The sequence below is a fragment of the Juglans microcarpa x Juglans regia genome, chromosome 5D, assembly GCF_004785595.1.
Source record: "Juglans microcarpa x Juglans regia isolate MS1-56 chromosome 5D, Jm3101_v1.0, whole genome shotgun sequence".
Taxonomy (NCBI): Eukaryota; Viridiplantae; Streptophyta; class Magnoliopsida; order Fagales; family Juglandaceae; genus Juglans; species Juglans microcarpa x Juglans regia.
In genome coordinates, this window is record NC_054602.1 from 31,407,089 (window position 1) to 31,418,907 (window position 11,819).

The 11,819-nt window shown below is 32.4% G+C and overlaps 1 protein-coding gene across 1 annotated transcript; it reads right to left on the reverse strand.

Annotated features, from left to right (window-relative positions):
- Nucleotides 1–91: 91 nt before the first annotated feature.
- LOC121266575 lies at nucleotides 92–3,243 on the reverse strand. The gene is made up of 9 exons (XM_041170445.1): nucleotides 3,089–3,243; nucleotides 1,909–1,984; nucleotides 1,757–1,822; nucleotides 1,567–1,664; nucleotides 1,440–1,477; nucleotides 1,199–1,286; nucleotides 755–1,108; nucleotides 585–650; nucleotides 92–485 (listed from the first exon to the last, which is right to left on the reverse strand). The coding sequence occupies exons 2-9, from the start codon at nucleotides 1,967–1,969 to the stop codon at nucleotides 333–335; spliced, it is 924 nt and encodes a 307-aa protein (XP_041026379.1). The 5' UTR covers nucleotides 1,970–1,984; nucleotides 3,089–3,243; the 3' UTR covers nucleotides 92–332.
- Between the last annotated feature and the right edge of the window lie 8,576 nt (nucleotides 3,244–11,819).

An 11,819-nucleotide genomic window follows, 5' to 3' on the forward strand; every position in this document is an offset into this window, starting at 1 on the left:
TTCATCAATGGTATTGCACTTGTGCATCTCTTTCACGTTAGTAAAAGTCAAAGTATTACCAGTATTGCATGTTAAATTATGAGACACAAAGTAGCACGACATCCCAACCTCTTGATCTGTGATTGCATGTTGATTATGATTCCAGTGACAAAGATGTACAATGAAACACAGGGAGACGAGAAAATAATGACAATTTGTGGGGGATAAAATAATTAATCAGAAAGAAACACCTACTACATCATCTACAGAATCATGAGATTGGGGGGCATGGGAAGGTTAGGATCCCAAATACATGATCTCTTTAATTTGTCATATTGGTGATAAAATATGAACTAAGCTGTCACAGAAGTCTCCACTGCAACCTTGCCAGAGTAGGAAACTTCTGATTTCATCTCAGCCTCCAAGAGCTCTGGTATTGCTTCCCTAATGTTGTGGATGCTTTCTAAAGCATAATCTGCACCTTTAACTCTCTGGGAATTGCCAACCTGCATAACAGAGTTGACACAATAGGATATGGGGTTAGTTGTTGTAACAACAAAGCAAAGATTCATCTTGTTAAGGGAAGAGAATTCCCATTGACATACCAACACGGTGTGAAGACCCACACGTTTTCCGGCTTGTATGTTTCGAACACTGTCCTCAAAGAACAACTGAAAGAGCAAGAATATCAATGATAAGGGAAATGTTAGTAAGGAGTTCACCGAAAGAAAATCGAAAGATGATCCTGAAGTTCTTAAAAAGATAATCTTCTTACAGTTCTCTGAGCATTTATGTTGGCTATTTTGAGAGCTTTTTCTATGGCGTCTTCTGATGGTTTGCAGACAATGGGTGATTTTGGTAATGCCAAACCAAGGTTAGGCTGAGCAAAATACCCAATGATGTCAAATATATCAGAGCTACTGCTAGTGTTTGTGGAAGGAACATCAGCACTAGCAGAAGCAGAAGTATTGTTTAATCCCACAAACTCAATGTCGTCTTCATCATCTGAAACAGCACTTTTGTGAATGGGATTCAAAGTCTCAAAGCAGATGATCCCCTCAAAACAGTCTTCTAATCCAAGCCTGTGGAGTACTTTGGCTGCGTGGACTCCGTCTGCATTTGTGAAAATCTATTTGCAAAACAGGAAGAAAGCTCTATAAGAATACAGTCACACTTGTTCCCTTTGCTAGGCTACCCATTTGGTTAGTTAGTTACTTACAACTTTACGGTAAGGCAGGCTCAGCAAACGACTTCTCAGAACAGGGTCGGGTTTTAAGTTCTCATATGGTAATCTCCCATGAACGAAACTGTTACAGATGAAAGTGAAAGGTCAACCACCTTTATAAGAACAAACACTCGCACAGTAAAAGATGACAATCCTTCAGGATCAACACCACGAGAGACCAACAGGTAAAAAGAAAGGGAGACAAGGAAAAACCAAAGAAGAGGAATTTCCTTACCTGTGATATTCATCATAGTCAAAATCATAGCCAATTGCCTGCAAAAAGAGAATTCCATAGAACATAATTTATCGGTATGCTCAAGTTATTCCAATAATAAAATTTCTCAAATCAATCAAATCCATACCCTAAGACCAGCCATTGTTGTTCCATAGTTCTTGTACAGAAGGTTGCACAAATCAGGGATTTTGCTCTTATCTATGCCAAGTTTTTCGACCATATAATCTACAACAAGGGCATCATCCATATAGACATTAGAAATGCATAATTGGCATGTATAAGAGAGAAATCGAAGAATTACTACCTTTCGGACTTACCTTTTATATTCTGGAGGCATGCTGCAGCAATACCAGAACTAAGAGGATACAAAGTGTCATCCAGATCTGCAAGTTTCGAACATATAGTTACAAAATCATTCCAAGAGCCAATTGAAACTAGCACACAAAATCTGCAGTATAAAATAGCATACCAAACAGAAGGCATTCATATTTGGGCCTCTGACCCTGTCTGTAGCAGTCCTCGAATTCCATTTTTTATCAGAAGCCCTTGAGCAAAGAACAAAAACAAGTGAACACTAAGCTCCACGATAACTTAAACCCACCAAAGTTTAAATGCAAATTCATTTTGAGTTTCAAACGACAAACTTTCATGGCTTTAAACTAATTAAAGGCTCCTATTGACTCAGATTAGCACAATGTGAAGAAAAGTTTATTCAGGATAAGAATTTGTTAAGTTTCTGAATGAACAAGCCACAGCCACTAGTACATCTTGAATCAAGAACAGGTGGACCAGCGACTTTATGTGGTTAGAAAACCTAAATGGAACATCCAAAAGCTCAAGTTCCATTATCAAACAACTAGCTGGCAACAAATATTAGCTCTGCCAAACAAAAACAAAGCCGCAAAGGCATAAATACATCATCGGGTTCTCTGAACAAAGTTCATGTGATTTAGCAAACCCCTTTCCACCGTGTGTTTTACCTTTAAGATCCAAATACAACTCACAAGACACAAACTCTTCCGGCCTAACTAAAAAGAGGTTGCATATTAAAACGAAAAACTAGTTCACTTTCTTCTACGAGATTCCAAGTGTTCATTTGCGTAAAGTCGAAGACATATAAAAGAATATGGAAATTAGAAAAGAAACTTGAACGAAACATTTTTTTTTTCAATGAATGAATCACAACATCACTTTTCGGGCCTAAAAAACTGTTATAAGAATAAAACTAAAAACAACCTTTAATTACATTAGATAGATTAAAACGGGTTCACTTGCAAAGCAAATCAAAGTGAAGTTCACTTTGCAGCAAAGTATAAACTTTTTGCCCTTTGATTTCGAGACAAAACCCAGCATTAACAAAAGTTGAAAGCGCTGAAATTGAAACAGTAACACAAGGACAAAAAACCAAACCAAAGCAAAGCAAAACAAAACAAAACTCTTAAGCCAAAAGAAGACAACATGGCCTAGATAACCCATTCATTGCTACAGAATTCAAAGACCCCAGAAACCAAAACTACGTACACCAAGTTACATTAGTAACCCAAATTCGCAGAACCCAAAATGAATATGCTTTCATGCATTGTGATAATGCCAGAGGAAACTAAAATGCAAGAAAAGAAAAACATTACGGAGTCCAAAGAAAGACTTACCAAAAACTCGAAATGATCACAGGAAGGAAAAAAAAAAAGGAAAAGAGGGGGGTATTCGAGAAGGGCAAAGAGAATGTGAAGCAGAATGTGAAGCAGAATGGAAGGAGGAAGAAGTGGGAGGAGGAAGAAGTGGGAGGAGAGGCGGGTTTAAATAGGCAGAAACTGTTGCTTCTTGAGCCTGGGTCTCTGAATTGAAAATTAATTAATTTAGATATTTAACCACGTTTAATTAATTAAAATTCAAAACAAATAATTTAAGAAACTGACAGGAAGGCCACTGTTTCAAACGTCAAAAAGTTCACAACACCGTGTAAAATTGTACTTTTGTACACCGATTGGCTGTGTCTATAAAATTCCAGCCTTGCCCAACTTTACAAGGCCTGTTCACATCGTTTTTCTTTAATCTAATTCCAATTACGAAAATGACTTTTTTAACCTTTCTATTTTTATTTTTTATTTTCTGGAGATGATTCTCTAAAATTTTAAAAGAATCAATCATTGTTTATATTAATGAAGATTCACGTTTTATTATGTTACTATTTATTAGGCATAAAATATCATTAATGTGTAACTAATTATTTATATATTATTTCCCCCACGGCAAAGATATTTGTATTATATAAATAATTCAAGATACAAATGGTGGAGGTTGGAGGTCCCACAATCAAAATATAACACAAATCACACACACATATACATATATTAATAATATATATAAGTAATATCAGATACAGTCATATGTTATGTAAGTGACACATATTCTTTAAAAAAAAGAGTGAGATCTATTATTAAAAAATTAATTTTTTATATAAATCTCATATTTATTCATTTTTTTTAAAAAAAGTATGCGTCACTTGTATACTCTATGATGAAAAATATCATTTAATATATAAAAGTGTCTTTTGATTTCAAGTTTTCTTGACCAATTAACTACTATATTAACTACTAGGCCACTCTGATAGTGGTTAGGTTTCGTTTAGATTGAGGGATGATCTCAGTTTATCTAACTATTATTTATTATTATTCACAAATCTCAACTTATAAATCTCATTATTATTTATAAATTATCTCAATTCATCTCATCTTTCAATCTAAAAATGTAATTAAATGATTGTTTTCGACATCCCAAGCAGCCGTAGTGTGAAATTGAGATCGCAATCGATTTATCTAATTTGCTTTCAAGACTAAAATCTAAAACTTTAAAAATCTCTGATCTCATCATTATAACTTTTTCAAATTTTCACACAAAATAAAATAAACAATTCAATTTTTTCAAATTTTAAAATAAAAATAATATTAAAAAATATATTCTAATAATATTTTTTTTTTCAATTTTTTAACTTTAATCTCAACTCAACTCAACTCAACTCATCGTATCTCATCTCATCTTGTTAAACAAACGAGGTTATTAGTTGTAGTAATTGAAAAGATCTCTAATCCCACGATCGTAAGTTGAAAAACATACGTTGAAAATAACTTTAAATATAATAGAGAGCCATTACGTGATATGTTGTATAAATTATCTCGATTGCTTAAATTGGGGACAATAAATTCAAGAAGGGGGAAATATTATATTTGAAACAAGCTTGAAGAGACTAGAGAATGTATATATGCCTGTGATGAACAGAAGTTATTTGACAGAGCCTTACTCACTGGATGCCGTACAGGTCATGGTATTGAAATAAAATATTTTAATATTAATATCGTTTTGGAATAGTTGATATATAAATAAATTATATATAAATACATATATATATATATATATAAATTATAAATAATCTAATATAAATTAAACGTAAAAAAATGAGCTTGTAGTTTAAAAAAAAAATTAAAAGTTTAAATATTGGCCAGTACAAATCAAAATATAAACCGGTATAAAATATATGCAATATCTATACCGAACCAGTGATCGGTATGTTATATTTCGGTCATACCAACCAATACAATATAATATAGTATGGTATTTAAAACATTGCGTGCTTCAGCAGCTTTCCATATTTAACACACCATAACGCTCGATGTTGAATACCTTCTCGCACAAGGCAAAGACTAAAGAGCCCTCCTAGACTCAATATAGTCATCATCGGCCAAAGATTTTTTTTTCCTGTTATGATCATTTTCGGATTTTTTTCTTCTTCCCATAGATCCATCGGCGTCGATTTTTGAATTTTTTTGTTGATGAGCATTTTCAAATAGCATTTTTTATTACAACATTTTTTTTTTTTTTTTTTTTGGGGATATTGGTTGCATGAGGAAGAATCGATTTGGCATACGGTTTCAAATCTAAAAGGTCAACCACAACCAACTACATAGACTGAATGTGAAAAGAGTGAAAGAAGAAATCACCCGTTGGTAGGAAAGGAAATGAGCTACAGCTGCTGTTTGTAATTTGGAGGGTAAAAATGACAATTTACAATTTATTAAAAAATAGATAGTTGTGCAAAAATAATTTAAGAGAAAAAAGCCCATCAAAACTTGGTAGAACAAATGTTGGATAGATAGAGAGAGAGAGCTAGTGAGGGGCATTATGGTCCTCAGAAGAAAAGCATTGGGATCCAAACCTAAAACATCTGTACACAACTGGAAACATGGTAGATGTAGATAGGCATCTATGGAGCATATGATATTTTGATGATCAAGTCTTTTTTTATGGATACAAAAATCAGCATTAATGTGCCCAAGAAGAGGAGGCTTTAGTTGGTGTGGGTGACAAGAGAAAGAAAGAAATAATGTGATTCATTGGTAAGGGGTTCACCAAACAAAGGAACGTGTCAACATTGAATTTGCTTTTAAGTACATCCAATGGCATTCCAAAGATAACACATCCTCTAAAATCTTTAAAACTATGTGCTACAAAAAAGATAAATGTTCATCTACCCTCATTCTAAATCACAAAATCTTTTTATATAAATTTGTTTTGTGATTATTATACTCATTGAATTACTTATATTTATCTTAAATTTAAGTTAATTTCAACACTTTGATCGATATATTTTTATGAGTTAATCTATATACAGTCTTTAAATAGAGATTGCTCATATAAGCTCATACAGTTATGTTTAAAAAAAATTTAAAATTACAATAATATTCTTCTTAAAATGATATTTTTTTTTATTTTACTCACATTCATCAATAAGACTATACATAAAATCAATCACTCGAAATTACAAATAGAATTTCTCTAATTTTATCATTCTTCAGTGAATATTTTGGACTTTTCGAAACTCTGTATGGTGCAAAATATTCAATTATTTATATGATTTTTTCCTTTTTTTTTTTTTTTCTTTTTCGTGGGTACATCTCCTGATCATTTGTTATTTGTTTTCTTCCTAGCTAAGGTCCGTATTTTGTATTATTTTGTCAGAACAATCATTTACATCCACAAAATCAATAAATATCTACCAAATGTCATAATTATGAACCGACAATAATGAATTCCTGACTAATTCTCAAGAATAAAAATATCTTCATATTAACGATCTAATTTCATTTATACCAACTTCTTAAGAAGAACGTAGCTAGCAACTTGCCAATTCAGTATGCAAATAATACAAAAATATGCACTCAAGAGTCAAAGACCACTCTTTCCAATGTTGTGAGTTGGTGTTTTCATTACTATATAATAATAATATATTTGATTGTTTAACAAGCAAGGTGTGAGAAAGTCTAATTTATAAATTAACTAATGCATATATTATGCCGTTGCGTTTTAAAGAACTCTTGCGAGAGTTCTAGATCCATTCATGCTACAACAATGAAGTCATCGAGAGACTCGTGTTGATGCTACTTGGCTTTTGTCAATTTTGCCACGTCTCCACTCTTGTGAATATATATTGTTGTGGGTGCCAATTTGTTTATATACCTACATGTATAACATAGAAACATACATAATTGGAGCCACTTCCCACTATTATAGTGAAAATGACTAACCTACCTAATGTAGACCACAACATAACTGGATTCTCATTATATAATATACTGGGAAAAAAGGGATCACGATTTCCTACATTAATTTTTTGTAGTAAGTATTTTCTACCGTTCGAAGAGAGATAGATACAACAACACATTGCCAACATTACAATACTTAACGTTTGAATTTCATATTGTCTATAGACAACACTATATAATATCATGAAATTCACATATATTATGTTTGTCTCTTTTTAAATCATATAAAAAAAAATGTTTGGACGGAAAATTATATGAAATAAAAAGGAAATAGATGAATGATGGCTAGAAAGGAAAATGAAGGGGATGTAAAGTGGTGGTAAAGGTAGGTTAGCTGAGTCTGGGGAAAGCTCCACTTCTAACTCTTTCTCTCAATTATTTCAGTTTTCAAACATCTGGGCTGGCTATGACTATGACCCTTATATTATCATATTCCTACAAAAATACAATTATTATAATTATTACAATACTGCAATTGTTTTTTGGGAATTCCTCCAAGCAGATTCATCAGTGGGGGGGTTGGTTCACTTAGAAAGCCACACCAACGGAGATCGTACACTCTCTGATCTGGCAATCCAGTCAGGTTGGCTTTAAAATAGTATCTGGTTTTTGAGTTTATGCCATTTTTGTTGGTTACTTGAAAAAATCTATATGTTTACTTGTTAAAAAATAATAGTTATAATACGATACAATCAATTTAAAAATAGTAAATAAATACATTATTTATATAAAAAAAATTATTTTTTAATAATAAAATTTACTCTTTTTTAAAATGACTTAGCATTACTTATTTTGCTGCTACATAAGCATGAAACAATGACTCCTTTAAACAAACATCAACTAAGATTAAAAAACCAACAGAAAAGGACAGCCGCCTCAATATTATTGTAAGAGAAGTAACGTCGGCAATTAACTTTGAAGCTTGGCTTCGTTTCTCTGAATTATGCTATACACTTCACCCTTATTTTATATATTCTCGTTACACTACATTAAGATAATATTATTTATCGACCATTTATAATAATTTTTTTTTAAATAACAAATTTAAGCGTTGTTATACACTACCATATATATCAACCCCGGAGTAAGATAATGGTATATTATATAGCAATTTTCTTTTGTAATAGAAACATTCAATCATGCCAGCACAAGAAAAACGAACTTTTGTGATCAATTTATTACAACTAAAAGGCTATTTACAATAAATTTTAGTTATAAATAATCATTTCGCTGGAATTAACTAATCGTAAATAAGTAATTTTCTTGTAGTACTCTACCATCACTTCTCCTTGATCATAGTCGGCCACTCGAGATCAATATTTTTTTTTTTTATTGGCAGCAGATGTTCAAGAACAGCGTCCAAACTAATTCTGAGGTACATAGGTCCTCGATAAATAGTTTTCCGCAAAAACACCTCGAATAATTTAAGGAAGCTGAAACCTTCCAGTCCGGTAGTCTCTAGAGATTATTTATATTCAAGATAGTTTAAAACTTAGATGTAAAGAGATAAAACATACTTCCAAACCTAAGGGCTTTATCAATATTTGAGCCAATAGTAATCGACAAATTCAACAACTGCACAAATGATTATCAATTAGTTACTCTTAGAGTATTCCCTTGTGTTTGCTTTCCAGCAAGGAAGCCAATAATGCTTGATTTCAGGGGCAAGCTTTTACAGCCAAAAGAAGGTGAAATTTGGCCAGAATGATTTTACAGGTTGCGCGCTGAATGACTGACCCCATTGCCAAACAAAATGCAGTCACATCATTCCCTCACAAGTAAGTTTGCACATGTAGAGTCAGCATCCAACCAATTTTAAGTGTGATTAGAAGATCAAGTGCAGCTTTGTTCACTTGATAATGGAAGTTGGTGAATTAATTGGAAATTGTAACGATCGAGAGAATGTGTTGGGTGACTAGGTAAGAACAAAATCTTGGTTTCTTCTAATTACTAACTTTTTTTAAATTTGGTTTAACTAATTCGAAAAGTAAAATAGTGATCTCCACAAACAAAAGCTAGTCATACATTTATCGTTTTGAGCTTGCAATTCTTTACGGGATAAGTATAAAAATGTTAGAAGTTCATTGAAGATCTTTTCAACAAAATTGACAATTTTTATTAATAGACCAGCATAATCGATACGGTTACGACACGCGATAAAGAGTTTAGCATTAATGATATTATAATTAGATTCGGAATAATTCAGGTCTACTCGAATCTAACCCGATTAATAATCGAGTCAATATTAGGCCAATCTATAGACTACCCGAGTGACCCAATAAGAAAAAAAGACATTATGATTACTCCCAAATAACCTAATGAACTGAGAAATCGTCACTTGATTTTTAGTTAAAAATTGAATTGTGAATTGACAAACATAGCTTGAAATTCTAGTGATATTGTATAGCTTTTGCCATGTCTAATTCCAACATTAAGAGGGATCTGCAAGTATTTGTGAATATTATTTATGGGGTTAAAAACATGGTGTTGTGAATGGATAAATGAGTCGTGTGAGGTCAACTGATGAGATAGGTACTGTACTAGTGTAGTGTTTGATCAGTCAGGATAATCGATCGATCCATTTAATTATCTCATGTGTTAGGTTTGTGTTGACATAAAACTGACTGAATCCGAATGACTTGGTGTGATCCCAACAATACATCCTCTAAGGGCTTACAAAAGATTAATTTGACCTCCCTTATAGTACGTAACGCCCAACAAATACTAGCAGAAGTTGCTATAAATAAGTAATAAATGGCTAATTAATTATTATGTCCATAACATCATGATTTTGACCCCTTTAAATTGCTCTAGTCTTGTCCTCGAGGGCAAAGTGGAGTACTATCTCAGTCGAATTCAATTGATCATCTTGTCACCCCTCAGAGGCTGATCATCATCTCCTAATTTGTTGAAAGAGCTTGTTCCTATCTTTCCTTGTCAAGTACTTTCCGGTCTGATCAACGTCCAATGTCCATCATCAACTTCTAAAACTCCTTATAAATTTATACTAGTTTGATCTGCTCCTACATTACATGCATGCAACTTTGAAATTCATGCAAAGCTTTCGCTCAATTTATGTGTTGACCTTTCTTGATGTGATCTGACTACTTTTCGATTTGCTTGGCATATTGGAAAGAGTTGATTTTGTCTTCTTTTCCTTGTTTTCATCAAGAAACAGATGGAATCCAATCCAATCCAATCTATATACATGCACGATACTCAGGAAAAAAGTTTTCGCATGTTTTTCATAAGATAAGTGCGTCTGTTGTCGGGACTTCATGAGATTTACACCGTCCAAACCTAAGCTGCAGCCACCTCATTGTTTTACCAATTTTATTATAAGCTAAACTATATCTGATTAAAATTTATTAACAGGAAAAGTCTAGAATCTTAACATAAACCTTAAAAAAACCCTAAAAATCATTATGCTAATTATTTCCTAGACAACTATCCGCTTCCATTTCTGTCATTCCTCGGGGTGGTGGCGGCCGGTGGTGAACCAGTAATTTTTTTTAGAGGCTAACTTTTTTATCGTATGAGATGTTTTATGTAAAATGAAAAAAATATTACAAAATCATAAAGTATATGTAAAATCAAATCTCGATAATTTGCCAAATAACGTAGAAATAAAATTTTAAAAACCACAACTTAATGTCTGTTTTAGATTTTTGACAACAATATTTTATAGAATAATATTCATCCATTATTATTTTTGTCAATATGAAATATTTAAAAATTATTTTCTTCGTAGAAACTATCAAGTGATCTTTTAGAATGTCATCTTTCATTCTAATATCTAAGATAGTTTATCAAATTTCATGTAAAATCTATCTATTTTTAAGCATAGAATACTACAACTGAGACCTTAAATAAACTTTTCATTGCTCAATGAAGTTTAGAGGATAAAATCATCTCCACTATTTTTATATAAATTATCAATATTAAATTATTTTTCTTGTATTTTCACTTTGAATTTTAAATTAAGAAAATTAATATTGTATAATAAAAAACTTTGAGGGTTAATTTTATTAGTTTATTATTTCTCATAATCTTAGTTTTAATTTAATTTTAGTGTGGTCACATCCTTGAAAATAGATAATATATAAAAATTATACAAAATCTACTAATTATAGGAAAAAAATTAGAGATAGACATTTCTAGATATATTGAAATTTTACACACACACCTGTCCTCAACTTCATTTGCAGCCTCCCGTGATGAGTAGGATTTATTATATCATGCAATGAAGTACAGAGGGATAGGTTCTAAAATTGAAGGTCAGGACGAAATAGGATTTGAGGTCGAGAGACTTTACAAGCTAGCGCGCAGTGTGAGTTTTGTTGGGTTGTACAGCAAATCACAGCTTCTCTTTTAGGGTCCCCATGCATTTTGTGTGACAAAGACCTTTATGGAATTCCATTATATACATGCCTGCCTGCACCACATATTTTCTGTAGTCTGTACGGTCGAGTTTAATTTAAGAGTAATTTAATGGCCACACCCAATATCACTTGTTAAAACATGTCGTGTGAACCTATGCCTTCACACACGCTGGAAAAGGAGTCTCCACTCCTGCATTCACAATAAAACAATAGTGACCACACACGTATTATTCCAAATTTCATACACCATGAGTTACTAATTGGCCTTTACCAAATATTTTCAGAAAAAACAGACCAGAAGTCCTGATCAGCCCCCCTTACATCCAGGCGCAGGGCATCCGCTATTGGCATAACTCTATGCGCATAACATTAGGACAACAATCAAACTAGTTAACTAGTCA